Here is a 23,053-nt window from a genome sequence, read left to right on the forward strand (position 1 = left end):
AGTTGATGCAAATGTCTAGGACAGGGGTGGGGAGAAGACAGCTATCTTGAAAATGTTAATAACAAAGCATATAAATGCCTGAATAAAGGAGCTGCAGAGGACACATTAGCTAGAGCTAACCTTGACAGAGTCACCTACTACAGCAAAGCTGAAACAAGTCACAGCCAGCCCTCAGAGAAGGGCTCATTAACTAACACTGGCATATACTTTCATTTCAGCGAGAGACTTTAAAACTGGATAAGACTACAGCTCAAAGGAACGCTACATAGATGAACTCGTGCACACCAAAACAATACACAAAATAAGAACGTATAGCTGAATAGTAAATAATGGAACACAGATTAGATTTCAGTCATATGTTGTAATCCACCTCCAGCCCCTGTTGTACTCCACACATTACAGGACTATATTTTTTTTTTTAAATTCTCCACAGGGAAAACTGACTACACAGATTTTGGCTTGCTATTTCTCTTCTACTATCAGTGATTTTCTAGGGCTTTTTTTGCCAAGATATTAAATTTTATTTTAAATTCCCTATCATCTTACCTGTCTAAGCTCATCTGCCATGAAAAAGGAAGGTGCATTTGCTTTTGGCTGCATGTAAGCAACATGAGGTGCAGCTGGATGGTAAATGTGGTAGTTTGGAAATACCTGAAAGTAAAACATTTTAAGAAACAGTTTAAAATACTTAAGGATAGGGAAAATTAATATTTTTGTCACCCCTTTTAGGTTGAACTAATGAACTACAAAGTCTTCATGCATAGTACATGTTACAAATATACTGTCAAATACATTACAATTTCCTTATGTGATATTCACTACCAATGATTTCAAGAGTGTATGTATGTACATAGTTATTTTAACATTTCTGTAATTGCCTTTTCCCCTCCACTGTAAATAAAAGTTATTTAACCTATCAAAACAAAAATCCCAATTTTTCGTGTTTTCTCATTATGTATGTATGCAATGAGATACACAAAAAAAGCCTTTTTTTTTCTATTGTTGTAGAAAAAAAACCCAAAACTCTACACAGAGCTAAATGAAAAATATATTTAAAAATTCTCTGGTCCTTAAATTTCAGTGATTTTGGAGAAAAAGTGAAACAATTAAAAAGCCAAATCTTCATACAGAATAAGAGTTTCAGGGCATTAAGAACAATCATATCAACCAATTCAGCATTTAGAAACTCCATACAGTTCTGTATTGAAATCAAACATACCATTCCTGTGACAGGTGCTGGAGTTGTATCAGTGTAGAAGTATGTGGTTCCACCCACTGTTTCCTTCTGGATCACCTGGCCAGTAGATGGAGGCTGAGAGACAGCATTAGCGACAGAAGCAGAGGCACTAGTAGGCACCATATAGTTTGCTGGGTTAGGAGTATGACTTCTTCTTCGAGGAGCAGGAGATGTATGAGGAGTTATTTTGGGGGAATGGAGAGGAGAAGATCCTGCTGATAGTGACATTCCTTAAAGAAACACAAGAAGATATTCTTGATCAAATTTGTCATGAAAAAAAATTGGCAATTTGAAAAAAAACAAACCACAAAAAACAGCCTTCACTACCAAAAATATTCTACGCAGGTGAGATGCTTAAGGATTGCTACATCTGTGTGAAGAGCTAAAAGGTAAAATATTAAGAGCAAGACTGAACAGATAAATTTTCCCAAAAATCTTTGCTTAATTCAGAGGAAAGGGCTTGGAAACTTATGATCTACACATAAAGAACTGGAATGAAAGACATAGAAGTAGTAGAAACTGGGAGATGAATCGAATTAATGCTGTGTCTAGAAGAGAGTTGATTAAACTGCAAAAAGATAAAATATTAAGGCCTGTATGATAACTGAATGTTCCTATAACAGTTACATGAGCGGTCAGTGGAGCTCGCCAAGCTGTAAATCACAACACCTAATTACATGTGTACCTTTTACTAGAACCAACTCCACAGCTATGAATATTAGAGTTGGATCTCCAGTAACTGTAGTACACAGATAATCAATACACAATATGCTACTTTTAATAATTTCAGGAGAAATTATATGTTTTCCTATAATTATTATATTCAAAAATCATCCTCCAAAACATCTATTTCATATGCAACATAGGTAACTTCTAAGAATATGAAGGCTCTTTGGCATTCATGCTGAGATTTGGAATTATTTTAGTGACCGGTGTTCACCCTCAAATTAGACAGGCAACTCAATTGAAACTTGAGAAGCTCAGCTTCTAAACAAAGTACATCAGTGTGGAAAAACAGGGACAAATTTTTTTGCACACACACTTTCTAGTTACCAAAAACTAGTTTAGTTACTTCAAGAGTCATTGTACTCAGAAATTTCAGATATGCTTACTTATAAAAGTAGATGTCAAAGAAACCTCACAGGGATAGGAAGAGATAACCCTTCAGAAAACTCCTAGTATTATGCGTAGAAGATCCTAGGTATCCAAGTACTCAGATTAATACAAAGGAGAGAATTCATGAAGCTTATTGATGCTTGGGATGTACTTTCTCTTTTTTAAGAGTCAGAATTATATTAGCCATGCTATATTATTTTTTTGAATGGATGTAAGATACACAACTTTCATATTTAATGCTCTACGGACATCTGAGAATTCTTGTCTAGTTAAAAACTCAGCTGGTATTCATTTGCTTAAATTACTTCCATTTATAAGGTCTACTAACTAGAGTAAAAATCAACTTTTTTTCATACACAAATTTTAGTTACCAAAAAGTTATTTAGTTATTTCAATAAAGAGTTATTGTACACAGAGTTCTCAATATGCATCATCAGTATCATGTAGGAGTGACTTTACATTTGTGTCTACAGTATCATATTTACATCCAAACAAATCACAAAACCAAATAATTTTAGTTTAATGGTTTAATCAGTAGTCAGGGAAAATTATTTTGAAACTATATTATCCTAATATAATTAACAGAATATTTGTAACCTTTCATTTAGCTCAAATAATTTATTTTTTTGACATCTCAAAAACTACACGTTTTAATTCAGCACAATTATTTCTTTTATTCTTGGAAGTTGAATAGTTCCAACAAAATAAACAAGATATTTCCATGTAAACCCTAAGGAAAATCTTTAGTAGGGTCTCTTCAGTCATTTATTCTTTTTATAATATAAGAATATGAAAATTATAAAAGTATAATGTCTAGACTTTTTTTGGGCATAGCTTTTCATTATATTAATACATGTACATGTGCATACACACAATTTATAGATAAGTAATACTGTGGAATTGCTTGCTGATTAGTATATTAACTTAATAAAATGTGAATTATAATAGGCACTTCTGAATGTTTGATTTTTAAAGTAGTTCTGAATGGTAACATAAGTAGCCTCCTAAAAATCTCTTTACAACTCAGCTGTATGAATGTAAAACATTACACATTGCGATAGCACTGGTTTATGCTACAAAAGAAATTAAGTTTCCATTAAGGTAAAAGTTGCCTTGAGTCACGAATACTTAAATATTTCAATAGCTGCTGCACAGATGGGTACATTTTTAACAAAAGCCTAAAACATTAATGCATTCTTAATCCATTGTGGGAAAAGAGCAATTTCAAAGGAAACAATATGTTACTATTAGAATCCAAAGGCTAACTAAAATGGCCATAAAACTGAAGCAGGTCTACAATTTGTGCCTACGATGTTCAAGGGATTCTCTTCATCCAGGGGAAGTCATTGACATGTCTTTTTTGCTCTATTCCCATAAAACACAGTATTAACTGAAGTCCTTGCTAGCATGTAACGTCTACCAAGATAGAAGTAACTGGCTTCAAGAAACTTTTATTTCAATAAAGCATTCAACTGTAGGAACCAGGAAAAAGACCCAGCAGCCTTCATATATACTCAGGAAAAATTAACCGAAGACTTCTCTACTTTGAAACAAAAATGGTACATACAAGACACAGTATACTGTAAATCTTATCTTAGAATGAACGTGATGACTTGCAACCTTGCCGAAATTATATTGCGACCTTCTACTGAAAGTTTCTCAGAAGAAAAATAATTACTAGCAGTTCTTACTGATAGAATTTCAAACAATTTCCACTGCAAGATTTACTTTCTTAAAAATTTATTCCTGCCAGAGAATGGTTACAAATACAAATCCTTAATATCCTTGCTTGTGTATTAACTCAAGATTGAAAGCAAAGGAAGGCATCCAGAGTTATACAAATCCTTTCAAACGACCTTCCAGCCTCAGTTATGTCTGATTTTGGAAGGACCTTGACAGTTCAATGAAAATCATCTGGTGGGAAGAACATACGGGCTTCTCATTTGCCAATACACATGGTGAGTTCAAGATATGAGAGAAGCCTAACTACAGTTTGGTTTTAAAGTACTAGAACAATATACTAGAAGAAATTTGCTGCTAGTGCTGCAATGGATAGCAACAGGCTGAGTTGGCAAATATTCAAGGTGATAGATTATTCTGAGACACCCTCTGTAGAATCTAAATAAATATTAATTATGAGTCCAATATCACAAAAAACCTCCTCTAGAACACTGAAACTGATGCACAGCTAAGTACTTACAGAAGCAAGTAATTGGGTGCCCAAACCCAAGCAGATCTCAAAAATTTCATTAGTATTTCAATCAGTTAAAACCTTACTAATATTAATACTTAATCACAAAGATAATTAAATGAAAATAAAGGAAAATAGCTGTATTAAAAGTTGAATACATATTCCTACTGACTCATACTGAAGCAAAAAGATGGTACTGAAGATATAACGGTAACAATGTGTGTGTGGCAAAAAAAAAAAAAAGCTTTCCCTTTGAGAGTTCAGCGTTCCCCTATATTAAAATTCAAATGCCCGTAGAAGTACTAAGATAAACACCAAAAAGGCTGCTTCAAACTGTCCTCCTTGAGACCTATCTACTAGAAAAGGTAGCTCTCCAATTCCTTGTCTTGGTGGATCTCAATACCCTTCAGGAAGAGTCAAATGCTACCTTGAAAGGTAAACTGCAAGGAGAAAGGGCCTCTTTCACTTCACAATTATTTCATGGTATGTGGCTGTCGTTGTATCATACCAACACAGAAATGGTTGTGAGTCTTTTCACAATATTCAGAACAACTGTACAGGCTACCTACACATACTTGGAGTTCCTGTTGCTATTCTCATTGTAGGCAGAGACATGATTTTTACATAGCCCTCTTGGTTGTTATATTTGAAAGGCATTTGAGATAGTGCTCAAAGATATTTCATGAGATTAACACTCCTAATAAAGCTTTGTAGCGTGCAATGTCTTTGAATTAAAAGCTAGGTTGTATTTTGAATCTAAGAATTCATACAGGTAAACAGGATCCAAGAAAGGACACCAAGCATGAACTCCCATTAAGGACTCATATGTCTATATTTTTTTGATTAAATGGAAGTTAAGGAAGCAGGATTTCATTAAGCTCTGTGTGTAAAAATCAGCTGGCCTGCAACATAAATACTTTTTTGAAAACGGAAGAATCCAATAAATGTTCTATACATACTTTCTTACCTTTGCCTACAAGTTTACCCATCTAAAACCATATAGCTGTGCCTCTACAGCTTGTAACACAGAGGTAAAAAAATCAAGCATATACTATTACTAGAATGTTTTGTACTTCAGAGATACTCCAGGCTACGAGGTACATTTTGAGGAATAACTAAAAGTAAATAATAAAACCAGACTACTTCAATAGCTTATTTCAAGCAGCATCCTTAAAATCACTGTATATTTCTTATCATTGTAAGCTCTCTATCAGGTCATTAGCATTATACCTATATATTTCCAAGTTAATTAAATATGCTTTATTCCCTAAAGAACTTTACAGTCATAAGTTCTTTCTCCTCACTTTTTTTGGGGAATAAAAATAATCTTATAGTCTCTTTTCCTTCTTCCTCTCTTGTGTTATTCTGGCATGACTGTGGAGCTTCCTCCACATAATGCTGCACCATATGTGACACAGGAGGTCAGAATAGGCTCTCAGAGCCTTAGGCTGCTCAAACTGCCTCAGATGAAAGTGCTCGACCACCAGCTGAGGCAGGAGCTCTAAGAACTACACTCTTGCTGCTCATCATGAGTTGAGATGTGTCCACTGGACACCAGCACCTCACCTTCATGCTCCTAAGCCTGCAGGTTCAGACAGGCAGCAAAAGTGGGATTTCTTACATTCCGTACAAGCTCAGAGCCTGTCTTGGACTAAAGACAGAAGCAACAGCAATTTGCTGTCATTTCCATCACTGACAAAGGCATCACTCTTTAGCTATAACCTTAAGCAAACCCAAGCCAAAAAAAGATTTGCTCTGCTGAGGGCTCTGCATCTGCTGTCTCTCAAGTTTAATACAGCAATGATGTCTTATCACTATGATGCCATTCATGAATTTCTTTCATATGCTTTGCTGCATATTTTAATGGTGCTATTACTCTCAAACCGCTATACAGGCTATACAGCTTGTTAGCAAAAGTACTATTTAAAGATTGTCAACAACTCACTAAATTTTGCATACAGATGATAAATAGGTTGTGTTGGCTAGCATGGGAATGGAAGGAACAAAAATAGGGTATTGCTCAGGGGATCTTAAGGCAAGGAAGTTTGTAGAGGGTGAAGGACATCTGTTCAAAGCTCTTCAATAGAATTATTTTCTCCACATATTTGTGTAAGTCACATTTTCTCTCAGTATGTTTTCATACTCTGTTAAAGGCTACCAAGATGAAGACTGACTCTCTGTTGATATTGTGCTAGAAAGCATTTATCCAAGTAAATACACATAAAAGTAGGAGCAACCTTCTTCCATACTACACCCTAATGGATATGTCAGGTGTGGAAACAAGTAATTATCTATTAAAACACGTTATGTTTCAGTTGTCATTTTTTCCAGTATTTCTGCAGTACTGTTGATAACACAGGCAGAAAATATATTTGCCAGGGAGAATTGATTTTGTGAACAGTTACCTATGAAATACTAGATGTCAGAAGTAGTTTTGATTTAAACATACCTTTAGGGAAATCTCAGAAATTAGAGACATGACATAATTTAATTTTTTCCATCGTCACGAGGGAAATCAAAGGTTTGTTCTCATCATTTACCTACTTTGTTATGGGTGAATTAAACTGTGGTACTTTTAACAAATGATTCCTACTACATTTCCTTATTTCTTATGAAACATCCATTTTTTTCCAGTACCCTGTAAGCTACTATAAACAATCTTAATCGCATGCAAATGCTTAAATTTTATACATGTTTGCTCAAAGCTATTCTACTGGAGAATATACACCATTTAAGTGGAAGGAGACTTATCTTTATTTAAAGGAAAATTCTTATAAACTCTTTACATGGGTTTCACTTGACTTTGTTTCCACTTATTGAAAGCTAGCAGATTCAACAATAATTTTAATGACAATTTCAGAACATATTTAATTTTATTATTATTATTATTCTGTTATCCAGTATAACCTAAAAGGTGACATTTACCCACACTTAAATACTGCTTTCTTATTTAAAAGCCTAATATTTTAGAGAGAGCATCTTCTAACTCACCTTGAGTAACAGAAGTGTTTGTAAATGTATATTACTGACAGGTAAACCATTTCAATAGAGAGATGTCTATGAGTATTATTTACACAGGACATTCAGGCTCAGAGAATTCTGAACTCAGTGTAGAGAAAGCAGCTTCTAGAGAAATTCAGAGCACACAACCCAGATCCCTACTCTGAACTATATTCTCTTTTTAATTATACAGGAAGAGCAGAAAAACAAGCCAACTTTGCCTGAAGTTAGCTCTTGTGAATACTCCCCCATCCCTCTCATCCATAAACAATAGTATCTGAACCTAGATAGTTTTCAGCATTGGAATCTATATTTCAAGGAGCTCAAATTGTTGCACGAACTTCTTTCATCAACAGTGTTACTTATCCTTTCAAATATTACTTACAGATAGTAAAGAAATTGGACTGTGAAGGATCCCTCTGAGACCCCACTGGACACTTTCCAAAAGTAGATCATTTTACTGTATTCTATTTAATCCTTTACACACTTTTCAATCCAGGTGACAAGGCTGAGAGGCATATAAACAAAACAGTTTTCCAATAAGACTGTACAGCACAATAAAGGATGAATCACACAGTACTGTAACACGTTCATTTGGTCAGCAGAACCATTGCTCACTTTTCCCAGCTTGTTCTGACAGTAATAGCATGCGAACTAAGTGCTGGCTTCCTTCAAATTGACACTGAGATTTATCCCCTGGCATCAAGAAAACCTGAAGTTCCATTTAATAGATGGTAATTGTCAATACTGGATTAAAAAAACCTACACATTCACAATATTTGCCTCTCTGCCTTTTGGCAGCTGCCTAATGCTTCCTGTCCATCACAAGAGATTGATGAAGGTTTAAGTACGTACATAAATTTGCTAAAGGATCTGTGATGTGTAATATCCAGATCTGCTGATGGTTATATCTTATCTATTTTATTTTATTAAAAAAATACTAGAATTAAACTAACTTTTTAAGATCAGAAGTCCAAAAGATACATGAAGAGCTTGAACTTTAAGCGTAAAAAAAAAAAGTCTCGTCACTCAAAATTGTATGACTGCATGGAACACATTTCAGTAAGGGTTTTAAACTTGGGAAGTAATAATAAATTGGTTTTAAATGTGAGATTACATATGACAGATATAATAATAATTAACACTACTTTGCAAGGCAAGTTATTTTAGAATAAGCTTATCTTGTACTTTTTCTTTTCTGTCAAGATTTTTAAGTTCTCATACTCATTAACATTGAAAATAATTACTTCTAGATGACATACTGTAGAAACAGAACAGCAGATCGAAGTGTGACACAGTACACATTCATTGTAGACTGCAGTGCACTTCTAGACTAGGGGTAGTTCAAATCATCATCTTTAGGTACCACCTCTGGCAAGGGCTGCATAGAGAGCAGTATGTGGTAACTCAGGACTCCTTTTCCCCAAAAGGGGCAGAGTAAAAGTGAGGCGGAGTTAATCTCAGTGCTGCTGTGATTGAACAGATTTCACAGCTTGCAGTGTGATTTCCATACTACTGGAAGATAAATCCCAAGTTCCTCTACTTTCATATGCTTAAAGACTATCTCAATTTTAAAGCAAGAGGTAGCTACTTTTATACCAGATAAATCTGATCACTATCTATGCAGGGTTACGTTTGACATTAACTTAAAAGCAGCAACTGTACTGCAAATTGTTACTCTCAACTTACCTGGTGCTAGCCCAGCAGTGGCAGGACTTCCCATGGAGGGGTGGGAGAACAAGGCTTGAGAGAAGGCAGACATACTGGACTGGGATACATTACTCAGCCTAGAGGTTGATCCTCCTTTAGGAATAAACTCACTTGCAGAAGGATTTGGTGTCTGTTTAAAAACAAACAAATGTTTATTTTAAATGTGAAGAGATGGACAGTGCCTACTTCCACTTAAATCTGAGAAGAAACTTCTTCTCAGTGAGGGTGCCAGAGCACTGGAACAGGCTGCCCAGGGGGGTTGTGGAGTCTCCTTCTCTGGAGACATTCAAATCCCACCTGGACATGTTCCTGTGCGACCTCACCTAGGCGTTCCTGCTCCAGCAGGGGGATTGGACTAGATGATCTTTTGAGGTCCCTTCCAATCCCAAACATACTGTGATACTGTGATACTTGGTGCAGGGGATGTATTTAAGTGCAGGGGATATATTTAAGTTACATGCAGCTTGCTGACAAGAACAGCAGATACCGGAAGCTGGTCTGCACAAACAACTTTAAACATGTTTCTAGTTTATGTCTGCAGTAGCATTAGAAAGCTTTCAGCTGATGAATAAGTTCATACAAACATTTTGCAAAAGACTTTCCAGAAGTATTACATTATACAGTTGGAGAACAGACTTGACACTGAGAAGGCCTCACCACTGCTACATAGACTGTTCCTACATGACTTGAGATCTCATCTCAAACTAAGTAGCAGTTTCAAATTAAAACAGTAAAAATTATTCCTACTAAAGAAGTCATTCCTACTTCTATTTCTATTTCGAAGTTAACTCCTGCTTGAATCACCTATTCCATTTGTGTAACCTTTAATAATAAAGTTTAATTTGGTGTCACAGAATCAAATAGCAGCAGGGTAACCATCAAGCATTCAGTATTTATTAGCACATAAAACATTATCACACAAGCAACTTTTAATTTCTATTAAAATCTGTGCACAGGGTTTTGTAGGTTGGGGGGGTGTTTGAGTGTGAGTTTTTAGGGTAGGGAGGGTTAGAAGAAGAAAATCCTAATATGACCTCAAAAGGCAAAAAGCTTATTGCACAGCCAATTACAAAAGACATTAGTGGAAGAAAAAAAGAAAGTAAGCCAAGAAATAAAACTGATTATTACATGAACACACTGAAAAGCCTGAAGATTACTTAATCTTCAGAGTACCTCTCAAAAGTGTCTAAACAAAAGAGGTGAAATGAGAAGATACAAACAACCCCCAATAGACAAAGGATACTATTAAAATAATCCATAACGGCAGGTTTTTTTAAGAAAGTTACACTGGACACTTTGGTTTTAGAGAGCTGTAAAATGACCAAATATATCAACTGTTAGTTAAATTACCAATATTGATTTTTAACAATATGAATGAAGTGGCAGAGAAGTTAAGTTAGTGCCAAATTAGAAAGAAGTGTGATTACAAAACACTAAATTAGACAGTGAAGAAAAGTATTTGAAAAGTATTCTTTGTGTTAATTTGTTTTTTAAATTTTTATTTGAATACTTCAGTCAAATATCATAGTAATAGTATTTCAAAACACTGGAAAAGTGAGAGGATTCTAAAAGCTGTACAGTTAAAGGGGGTGCTCAGATCTAAAAGCAAGAATATTCCCCCTTTAAGCACACAGTAAACTTTAACCACTAACCACCTTATGATGTTACATGTTAGTCATGCTGTATGTGCATGTGTCTGAATAGTCAAAGAACATCTATAACCAAATATGTAGACTGGTGAAGAAAACACTTAGATTTACATGGGTAAAGGGTCCATGAGAATCTTAAAACTCTTCAAGCACATTTAAAGGTATACATCAATGTAGCAAAACAAATGGTAAGTTGCATTATACAGACTGAAACCAAACACCTGATACATTTAAACTCAAAGAGTAATACTCTGCACTTATCTGAATTTTAGGCACAGGAATAACTAAGAGAATGGTGTTCCTCTAGATAGAATCTGGCATGCAACAATTCAGCCAAATCCACACTGAAACTGGAGAAAATGACAGAGGTGATAAAGAGCTGAGTAGAATTCATACAAATAGTGATACAGTTGAAAAGTCATCATCAACCAAAACAACCAGGAAAGCAAGGGACAGAATTTGTAGCTTCTTGCTAAAAGCACATAATTCCAAAGAACTACAAAAGATCCATGTTTTTCCACTGCTAAAACTTGCAATGATACATCCACAGACCTACCACACCTAAGTACTGTGCCAACTACGCATCCAGGGCAGGACACAGCAAAAAATCTGAAGCATGCAGATGGAGAGAAAGCCACATTCTGGAAGATAACCTCAGCCTTTCCTAGAGCAGCTCTGAGTTCCCCGCAACCCCATCCATCTTCTGGTTAAACTCTTAACACTTTTACCAACCCATTCAATTAAATGCCTACATAAAAAGGCTACTTTTTATTTCCAAATGTATCCTGCAAGTTTGCATGGCCCAGTTTTGGTCTCTAAAAGTTGCTTATATATCATGTCAGAATGAAGGTGCCTGAGAGCTCCAATTTAACTGGTGTTTTAATTTATCCAAGTGAAAGAGCCAAACCCAGCAATCTGCCAGAGCAGTTTGAATTTATGCTGTAGAATTACAAACACAGCAGTGGGTCAAGCCTGACAGAAATTCCATTTTTATTCCAATTTTTGGTTTCACAACGCAGGATCAGAATTAAAGCCTACTAAGTTTAAGTTGTTTCTATATTACTTTGATGAAAGCATTTTATATGAGTAAACAGCTTTGATTTGCACAGCTAGACCTTTTACTATGACAAGCCTGTTTTACTTTTCTATGATGTTACAAATGCAAAATTGTACTCCAAGACCTTCCCCATTGTTAAAAAAGGTGATTTAACTTTTTCTTCCAATTTTAGAAGACCCTGCCACATCCAAGCTGTTTCCTAAATACAGAAAAATACCTGAGCTCCACAGTCACTAGCCAGAATAAACTAATCAAAGTAGTATAACAAAATTAAATAATCTGTGGTCAAAACTAGTTAATACTTTGTCAGAAAATTCAATGTTTAAGCCCCAGGCCACATTTAAACATATTACATCTATGTGAAGCTGCACTTTTAAAATGTTTCTGAAAGAATACAAGTTTTCATCTAAGTAAAACTATTCTTTCTGCATATGCTTCGCTTGCAACAAAATAATAAAAAAATGCAACTTTAATAGCATGTAGACTAGAATAAGTGACTATGCTAGCCTAAGTGAGATAATGGAATATCACTATTAGTTCTTTAATATTTAGTATTTTCATTATTTTTCAGACTTTGTAGACAACCTATTCTGCACCAATGAGCACCCAGATACACCAAAATTAGCAGGCCACATGGTTAAAGGCCAGTGATTCAAAAGATTATATTCTTGGTCTTGAAAAAATCCTGCTTTCACTCTGGCAACTCAAAATACAAAATGTAAATTCCAGTGTTAGTTTCACATTCAGATCAATGGCAAGCTTGAAAATCCATCTGAAAGGGGACTATGCTTTAAAATCCTACAGGGCATCTTCACAGTTTCTCAGTTAGAATCTTACCCAACTTCCCAAAATGAAGCTGAGTAAAAAAAAAAATACATATTAAATTTTGATAGGATTGAAAATAATCTATACTTTATTAGTAAAACACATCTTCATGCTGTATTATGTTTAAATTTCCCACAAGCACAGCTTTCAAACAAATGTCACTTAATTAGTCATTAATTACTCATCTCAGAGTGAAGTAACTTATTCATGCTACACCAAGCTTAAAATTTTAAGTCTGAGTAAATCAGGATTGATGAAACAAGGTAGAGTGTTGAAGACTTTCATTAAACCTTGGGAGTAATTAAAAGAATGGAGAGGCAAGAAATACTAAGAGGACATGCCAATGAATTGTGCAATACTGTGATGTTAAAAAAAAAAAAAAAAAGCAGCAAATGCACTTTCTAAAGCCTGAACAAGAAACACAAAGCCCATGAGCACTGTTTGCACTATGCAACCCACTAAAGACTGTAGTTTCAGTTTCAAATGCAAATGTCCTATAAAAAGGCACATACAAAATATTTCAAAACTATAATTAACAAGTTTAACAAACAGCGTTAAGCAGACACAAGTACAGCTGTGTCAGCTATGTTAAATGTTCCTAGCAAGCCATCTGAAGTAACTTCCAACTCACATTTGCTAAAATTATCACCATTCCTTTTTCCCCTCAAACTGACCAGTTTAAATTTCATCCCCCTTCTTCCAGTATATTCACTAAAATACTGTCAAACTAAAGCAGGGAAACAACTTCCCTAGGCAATATCTGAAATAATATCTGCATCATACATTCTTACCAGAATGATTCCATGAAGAAATTTCACTGAAATACCCTATTTTCAGATTCCTTATGTCTGTGCTCTCTCAAAGAGAAGAGCATTTTTTTCAGTCAGCTTTGCAAAGAAACTTCCAGAAACAGACCATGAAACTCAGTCCATCCAGCTCCACATACAAAAACAATTCCTGTACTTCTGTACACCAGAGAATGCAAAATGCTATAAAGCACATACAAATACAGTTCAAATGAAGGCTGAATTTAGTCCTGATGCAATTAGTAAAGATGGAACCACAAGAGAAGTAAAAAAGCGGGGAAGGACTATAAAACAGCTAATTTGTGTCACTACTCAGCACAGAATCATCCATCTGGTGGCTTTTATGCTTCTAAAGATATAAAAGGAAATACAATTAAAATATAATGTGGAGGAGAAGAAACAAATATTTTGTGAGTACCACCAAAAACCAATTCAAGGCTCCTTAAATGAAGGTGCAAATGAAAGTAAAGAGCAAGCCAAGGATCTCAGTTGAAGACCATCCCTGGGAAGACCACACAGTAACATGCAGCACCACTGTATGTTGAGGAGTTGCACATAAACAGTTTTCCATGGTCCAGAAGATGAAAATTCCTGTTTCAACAACTATCCATTTCCCTACATGTCCTTTTTCATCTACGCTCCTCAGTGATAAACTCTTAAGGCTGCACTGCTGCATTCACACATAAATGAAACTTCCCCCAAAGTACGCTGTAACAGGGAGGTACACAAGTCATGGAGCCTGTGGAAGGTCATGCAGGGATCCCACAGGAATACTGGAAACCACCCTTCTCTCTCTCATTCCCAGTTTAGCATCTAACACCACAGAGCTGCACAGCTGCAGCAGAGCCACCAGCTCTGCTTTGGTAGCTTCAACACTCCTCCATTAGATCAGTCCTGGTCCCACATTCTACCAAAGCCCAAAGCCAGCTACCTACAGCAAAAAGTAGGCTGATTTATTTCAGAAAAATCTGCTAATGTACTTACCATGCTAAAAACTGGATACAAGCCTTTTTGTCCTCTTTCTACATTCTCTTTCACCTTCGAATTCATGTTGATCTGTTCTGACATCCCAAATTGCATAATCCTCTAATGGCTGCAGAAAATCACCACTAAACTGTACCCATGCTATAAGCAGGGCAGTCTTCTACCAGTCTATTTTTGGCATAGTTTTCAGAATATCACTTAGAAATCCAAAACCACACAAAGGTGGCGTTTGGTTTTCACGTGTGGTTATTTTTTTGTTGGTGGTTGGTTTTTGGTTGTTTTTTTGTTTGTTTGTTTTTCTGGGCAGGGAGGGTTTTCTTTGTTATTGTTTTATAAGGGACACATGCGCCATCCAGAGCTTCACCTTACACAGAGAGCATGGCCGCAATCCTGCTGTTGCCAGGAGGATTCCTGGTTAACTGTGACAGAGAGCGACACGTTCTGGAATGTCAGAGCAGCCCAGCACACACTGGAGGTCACCAAGGGCTTCAAAGCAAGTCTCTTTCCTTCCCATTATGGCATTTGTGCAACTTGCTTCCTTATCTCAATTACTGTGACAAGTTGTCACATTATCCATACCATAAGCTCTAATAAAACTTCAGTTCAATATTATTAGTTTTATTACATTTTAGAGCAAGCAGATCTCACAAAAAAGTAAACTTCTAAAGACTCAGACTATTTCCACATTTCTTTAACAAAATACTTCAAACTACTGTAAAAACGATGAAGTTTTAGAAGTCCGTGTTCTAGACAAAAAATATTTGAAAAATTCATTTCTATGATTTTTTTTTTTCAAGAAACAACCAAACCCTGTTATTCATGGTGCTGAAGAACTGATCTATATAAGAAAAACTGCATTTATTCCCACTATTTTAAGCAGAAGTACAAATTGCTATTATAATATGTATAATGCAGTGGCGTAACACCTCCAGATATTTCCTGGCAGTACTGCTAGTACGTACTGCTGAAGAACAAACTTTTATTTGTTTGGTTGTTTTGGGGTTTTTTTTGTATGGTTGGTTGGTTTTGGGTTTTGTTGTTGTTGTTGTTGTGGCAGTTTGATTGGTTGGGTTTGGGTGGCTTGTTGTTCTTCTGTATCGTTTTTAGGGGGTGGGGGGTTTGTTTGTTGTTTTTGTTTTGTGGTTTTGGTGGGGTTTTTCATTTGTTTTTGGCTTTTTTGTTGTTGTTGTTGTTTTTTAATGCACATCCAGTATGCAATTCACTCTCTGGACACCACTTTTAATCATATAAGACAGTATTCAAAGTAAATACAGCTGGTTTATAAATTCAGAGCCCTGAATGAGAAAGTGGTTTACAATGCATGTTGTAAACTGCCTTGACACCTTTTGGACAAAAATCTCTAAACATTGCACCATGAAATAGCGTATTCCCACACCTTAAACCACACATTTGGAAAAGTGGACATTCAGACAGACACATGAGCTTCAACACCTGCTCAGCACTGCACACCCTCAGCAACTGAGATGTAATTCTGCTCTCACATCTTCAAACAAATGAAAAAAATACTCTCAAACAGATGTACCTCCATCATAATTTAACCTTTCTACTTATTGCTTAGGACTCACCACCAGCCAAAATCTAGTTTGTATAACCTATATTCACACGCACAAAAATCCCTGAACACCTTGTGTTTCAAAATACTGAAAAGCACTGACATCTGTAGATTATTTACATACTGAGGTAGAAAAACAAGGTCAAACTGAAATCCCAGCATGAAACCACCCGTTTTTAAGTACCTTCATGTACCAAACTTCTCCAGCTTTTTTTTTGTGCTTTTATAATTAGAACTTCCAATTTTTAGCAGTTTGAGCTTCATTTTAGCTCTTAGAAAATATTCATACTAGAATACAAAGATTTACAATTATTAGAATGAAAACAAGATAAAGTTCAGTTTCTCATTTATGCAGAACTTTATATATCCTCATAATCTCCTTTGCAGCCTTTTTTTACCACTTTCTCCATACATTCCATTCTCTGCAATCCCTCCCCTTCTCCTGTCTCACATGGCTGGAACATCCTTCTGTTCTTATTTCTACCAGATACGCATACCCATGCTTTTCTAAAGTCTTGTGTGTCCATGGGAAGCTATGTAATTACATCATATAATAGAAAAATCTTACGCTGTACACTGTTTAAGTCAATTACACAGCTGGGATTCTGGCACAATAAAGGAACTTGGGATTACACCCTTCAAAAGTCACATGCTCTGCTTTTGCTGCTAACTTTGAGGGGACCTTGAACTTCTCATTACCACACTTTCAACACAACTTCGAACTGCTAAGGTCCTGAAAAGACAATTTTGCTCCTGGTCAGAGGCTCCAAGTTTCAGACTACTAGCTCTCCAACCCCCAGAAACATTAAGTTTTTCTGCTCTACTCTGAGTAGAACAACAAACCTTTCTGCAATACAGAACAGCAGAGAAAACCATGTAGGTAGGACATCCATACACAAATTTGAAGACCAGTTTTATATTTCTCCCTTCTCAAAGCAACTGTCTACTAATTAAGGTTTGCACTAAATCCAATTTGTGAGTCTTCTCTCCCTTGAGAAAAGTAGAGCTTCACTGGCTCCAACCACTCCTCTGCAACCATGCCTGGTCCTTCTACAAATCCTTCCTTTATTTATAGGAAGGATTCATATTTACTGCCACAGTGGCTTTGCTGCTCACCCTGCAGCAAAAGGGCCCAGACAGACTTGAGTCCAAATGCCCCTACACAATATAGGATCAGTTTGCCAGCACCACGCTGCCCATGACTCCCATTTTCAATAATGGGGATACATCCAAACATCAAGTAATACAACACCTGTATTGATATGGAAAGGCTCTGCTGTGAGCTTCATATTGGCTCTTACATGGCAGAACTTTAGTGAACTGAAACAAACTCTTAAGGTGCCAAAAATTCTGTAATAGTTATATGCCTAGTGTCAATTTACCCATTTCACTCAGACATCAAAAAGAACATAACCCTCACAGAAAGACTAAAGTAATGATCACTGAAGAATCAAAAGCACCACACAAGTACAAAGCAGTAATAACAACAGTGTTGTAGTTATAATCACTACAGTAATTTCCACCTAAACCCCATCTTAAGGTACATCAGGCAGATTCCTCCCAGACTTCATTATCATCCCAAGGATAACCTGCTGCTTCTGTATGAGATATGCTCAAATCCAGCAGTACCTCTCCCCTCTTACAAAGCTGAAGAAAATTCAGAAATAAAGTAACAATGAAGTTTAACACACAAGTAGAGAAATAGACATTATCCCAACATAAAAATTAAGAGTTTACACTTTCTGATCATGGTGTTTACATCTTCAAATTCTGTACTGATGGAATTTTTAATTTGCATTAAGTATCAACCATTTTAGCAAAGAACATGAATTTTACCAGTAGAAATGCTCCTCATATGAAAATTATATTTAAAAGGTTGTGTGCGTTTGCTTTTAAAATACATTTCATGATTACTTTTGCATCTCCTCCACAGATTATAGCATAATCAAGCAGAGTACATAGCACAGCAGTGTGAAGGGAATAAAACATCTCTGCAAGTCACTCTCCTGGAGGCCCACTACGCTGACTTTGTGAAATACATACTTCAACCAATCTCAACCCATATTTGGAGTAACTGCTTCTAACATTTTCCAAAATTTAAAATAAAGCATTCAAAATACTGAAAAAGTGACTAGTGAAAAATAATTTTACCTGTAAATTGTTTTCTGTGACTCTGTTCCACCAAACCATATTGATGGGTACTCCTGTTTTACACCTGTCAGCCAGACAGCCAATAGGGTTCTTTGATTTTCTTGCTTTTGATCCCACCGGAACTATCCTCTCATCCAGCATCCCCAGTCGATACTTCCTGGGCTACGAAAAAGAAGGAGAGAAACCAGGCCACTCCTAACAACCCTCATCTAAAGCTACGCTAAGATAGGTATTACACTGTGATATGATTTCTGGATTGGTGGAATAGGAAACAATTTGCAAGTAAAATTTATCTGAGACTGTTTCCTTTCAATCCTGACTACTTGGTTACAATAATCAACACTTAAAGAAACTAAACTTCAGGGACTAGCAATTATTTGTAAGCAAAACTTTCTATCACAAGTCAGTCAGTGAAATATGAGTGCAAATTTGGGAATTCTGAAAGAATGAGGAATTGTATTAAAAAAACACGTATTTCTCAAACAGATACCTTCAATCACATCATAATACTGAACTCTAACACTTTCCTTCAGATTTCTATGGAACAATAAACAAACACTGGCTTGTGTATGCTGCTTTTAAAGTTCTAATTTTCCAAGACTCATCTCTTGAAGACTTGCTTTTAAAAGATCAAGTAGAACTGAGTAGCCAAGTGCAGCAGACCTCAATGAGAAAAACACTTCTGCTCAAATTAATCTTCAAAAGACTAACTTCAGCTACTGTCTTAAGTGAAGACAGACAAGAATTACTATGATAAATACATTGGAAACTGGCTTAAACTTCAGAAAATAAAACATGCTTCAAGCAAAAATGCAGAACATACTTGTGCTTTAAGTGACATTCCTATTACAGTAGTAACGATATCAACAAATGAAACTATATATAAAGCACGATATGAACATTTAAATTTAAAAAGCACACTGTAAGAAAAAAATCCATTAAATACTTTCAAACAGGTAAAGTACACAAGTTCTCCAAATATTTTCAAACCAATGCGTACTGACCTCAATAGTAAATACCACTAAAAGAAATACTTCATCAGGCATGTATATTTAGACCAGAGTTTTTATAGCAAGTATACTAACAATTTGACTAAATTGTAGGGGGTTGGTCTGTTTTTCTTTTACTTTTTTTTTTTTTTTTTTTAAATCCAACTATCTTCATCTGACTATAGACCAATTTTCAATTACTCAAATCTTAAACTTACCTTTATTCAGATATCTACTTCATCTGGCACCTTAGAAATCTTAGCTACATCTACCTTGATTCTAATTTTAAAAATTGTTCCTCATGAAACAAGGTGAGAATCCAGTTGGTGAAGATTTCTCACTCACACACAACATATAAAACACAGGACAAAGCTACCACAAAATGGCTGCAAACCCCAAACCTAAATAGATTCCCCCCCCTCTACTTCCCTGAAAATTTTCAGGCTGAAAGCTTTGGAAAGAATTAAAACTGAGTCACTAGTACCTTATTTGCCTAAAAAAAAAAAGACAGGCCCCCAAAGATACTATGACTATGAACTAAAAAGGCAATAAACTCCATGAAGATCAAGTCAACCAACTTTATTAACAACAAACAAGACTGAATTTTTTAGATTTTTTTTTTTTTAGAAATTGAGTAAACTCTGTGATAAGTAGACACAAAGTCCTCCTATAGTTCAAATGCAAACCTGATCATAGCAAATGTAAATATTGGTTGTTTATTGGAGAATGACTCAACTATTGGGCAACTTATCATCTTAGTAATTCAGAAGGACTAATAATACCATAAACTGAAAAGCTGTAAGGCCTAAGAAGCCAGACATACAAATAATGTTGGACTTTAGGGTAGGGTTTTAACACAACAGGTGTTTTTCTTATCCTGGCAATTGGAAATAATGACAACATAATGAAAAGTAACAGTTTCCCCATCTCTCTCCATGTTCTACCAAGTGCAGGGGCACAATCTGCCTCAGACCACTGGACTATAACTCAGTGTCCAAACATGGTCCTATTCATAAAGGTTCTTTTAATCCTCCATAATAGAAGGTGATCTATAAATATTTTTAAAAGGGGAAACAAAACAAAAGAGGAGCTGAGCCAATGTAGACAGAAGCTATTTCAGTTACAATGGGATTCAGATTACAGGCAATAGAATGAAACCATATTTTAGGCTTTATGAAGGATAAAACTGGGGGGAGACGGGGGCACGCAACAGTCAATTCTATGCCATAAACAACATAGAGCCAATGTGAGGTCATATACCAGTAGTACTTGGCCTACTGGTATGAAAAATTTAAACTAAAATAACTAAAAATAAACTAAAAAGTGGGTGAGACTAAATTAAAATTTTACTTTCATTATCTTCCATAAAACATCAACAGATTACTAGGACAGTATTTCATTGTTCAGACAGACATTAGAAGACGGACAATACGATATTAACATTTGAAAATACATTTCAGTCTATTTGCATCAAAATAATTCTAAATTACACTTGTTTTCAATGAGCAAAACAGCATCTGATTCACAAATCAAATCTGAATTTACAAGAGACCAGAAAACATGGGAAAGAAGTGTCTGCCAAGGGGAGAGATTCAATAGAAAGGGAAGATCATAGTCTGAGCAGTCTGAATAAGCACATCAGCTTAGTGACATCCCTGCCTTCTGCACAGAGCAGCAAATAAAGCGACAGAGGCAGAACAGCACAGCTTGAGCCAAGCAAGAACTCTGCATCCAATGATCATTTCTGAACTGATGGATCTACCTAAAACACAGAGCCATGACAACCCGGACTAACAAACCCAACTTCTTGGCATAGGGACAATTTCTCTTAATGATTACAAAAGCAACTGCATTTTTCCTTCCCTCAAGTCTTTCTGAGAGGTAAAAAAAAAAAAAAAAAAGTGTTCAACTGTGCAGATGAAAGGATCCTTCAACATACTGAACTTTCTTTTTCTGGGGGGAGAGGTGACTAAAACACTTAAATACTTCATAATCCTTTAGCAAGTATTTCTCAAATTAGGTTGCACCTTCCAATGTGGCTACAAGTTGCAAATGAGTTGTAAAAGGTTAAAAACATCACAATTATTTTTAAATAGAAAAATAAGGTTAAACTACAATAATTAAAATTAAATTTAAGAGAAAGGCAAAAAGGCAACAAACCAAACTATTGCAAAGCATTGCTGGAAGAGTTCAGTTCCTCCAGGACAAAGAAGTGAATCAGTCATGATTGCTGGCTGCAAATGTTTACATGAGGCAGGGAACAACTACCTGCCTTTAATTGCTAGCAACAGCTCGGCTCCCCAGGGTGAGAAGGGTAAGCATTTTCAACCATAGGTAATAATTATAACCCTTGCCCTGTAGAATCATGTTGTTGCCAGCAATTAATGATAGGAAGCTGTTGGTTGGCATGATTAGAGAAAAAGTATCTATTAGGAGAGATAAACCCCCGAAGTCTGCGAAACATTACACTTCAACAAAAGAAATCCACTCTAAAAACAAAAAGGTCCTTCCTGAGTAGCATCTTCACATCAGAACACTACTACAGATGAGTAACTCAATTAGCCCACGCTAGAAAATATTCCTCAAGTCAGCTTAACTGCTTGCTTCCCATTCATTCAACAAAAAGTTTGGGAACATGTTTCACAAGTCTTTTTTCCTACTGTTTGCTCTAACAGTGTCTTCAGCCCTAGTTCCTGCCATTTGGACAGGGGGCAATGTCACACTCCCTCTTCACAGTTCAGGGTTGGACATACCGCTAGTGTAAGATGTTCTAAGCCTATCCTAGAGGAATAAATGCAAACAAGAAAAGGTTTATGAAGATTCAAACTGTACAGACTTCTCCTGTCTAATAATTGCCATGTAATATTTAAGTCTGGGTAAACTGGCAAATCAAACTACACAGTTTCAAAGTCTTCTTCCACTGAAGATCTGCAATTAGATTTTTTTCAGGATCACTCATGTCCCAAATTACATTTCTGTTCCTTAAAATGCACCTACTGCTAGTGGGTTATTTTATATTTACAAGACATTTTCTGTACCAAAAAATGCACAATTAAGTTTGGCATACAAATACATGAGCAGGCCATTGTGTTTTAAAGTATTGTGAATAATCTGAGCTATGGTAATGCTGTCTATGAGCATATACTACTGAAGCAAATGCAAGTGATCTTAAGACTTCTCCATCACAAGCTAAATTAAGCAGTATTACCTTAAATTACCATAGCTAAATGGTATCACAGTAGCATTAGCTAGGGTACATGTGTTGTACAGCAAGCTGACTGTATATGCATGTACAAACAGATAAAAATAAATATTACACTATCAAACAAGAAAGATCAGGTATGCAGTATCATATTTTCCTTGTACTACTTATAACAAAATTAAGCAACATATGCTGTTTTAAGTTTCAATGTTGACTTGTTTTTTAAGACTTCAGTTTTTTAACAGAAGCTAGTGGCAAAAAGACCATTAGAAAAACAGGTTAAACACCCAGCTAGGGTGTTAGTCTACTGAGACAGAACAAAATTTTGTTGTATTATGTCTTGAAAATCAGAAGTTAACAAGCCAGTGGTATCATCACTGCTATCTTAATCCAGCAGCCATAACTGATTAGCTGGATTAAGAGAGTATTTGGAACACCCAGCCACGGATATGAACTTCAAATTTTACTGAGGAAAAGCACAATAGTCCAGGCAGGATCCCTATTCAGGCACAATCAGCTGAGAAGCATCTTAATAGTGATACAACTATGTAACTGGATTTAGT

At 35.8% G+C, this 23,053-nt stretch overlaps 1 protein-coding gene across 8 annotated transcripts in view; it reads right to left on the reverse strand.

The window, feature by feature from the left end:
• The window catches only part of PAN3 (poly(A) specific ribonuclease subunit PAN3), a 103,251-nt gene that overhangs the window by 47,234 nt on the left and 32,964 nt on the right, over positions 1–23,053 (reverse strand). For 6 of the 8 annotated variants that reach the window (XM_082043213.1, XM_082043216.1, XM_082043215.1 and 3 more), the window contains 4 exons: positions 18,300–18,461; positions 9,234–9,384; positions 1,220–1,467; positions 547–651 (listed from right to left, as the gene is read on the reverse strand). In XM_082043213.1, the coding sequence (XP_081899339.1) occupies positions 547–651; positions 1,220–1,467; positions 9,234–9,384; positions 18,300–18,461 (666 nt within the window). The remainder of the gene's footprint in view (positions 1–546; positions 652–1,219; positions 1,468–9,233; positions 9,385–18,299; positions 18,462–23,053) is intronic. The other 2 variants (XM_082043218.1, XM_082043217.1) reach the window with 1 other exon arrangement.

Source organism: Streptopelia decaocto (genome assembly GCF_964273445.1).
Source record: "Streptopelia decaocto genome assembly, chromosome: 1".
NCBI classification, from domain to species: domain Eukaryota; kingdom Metazoa; phylum Chordata; class Aves; order Columbiformes; family Columbidae; genus Streptopelia; species Streptopelia decaocto.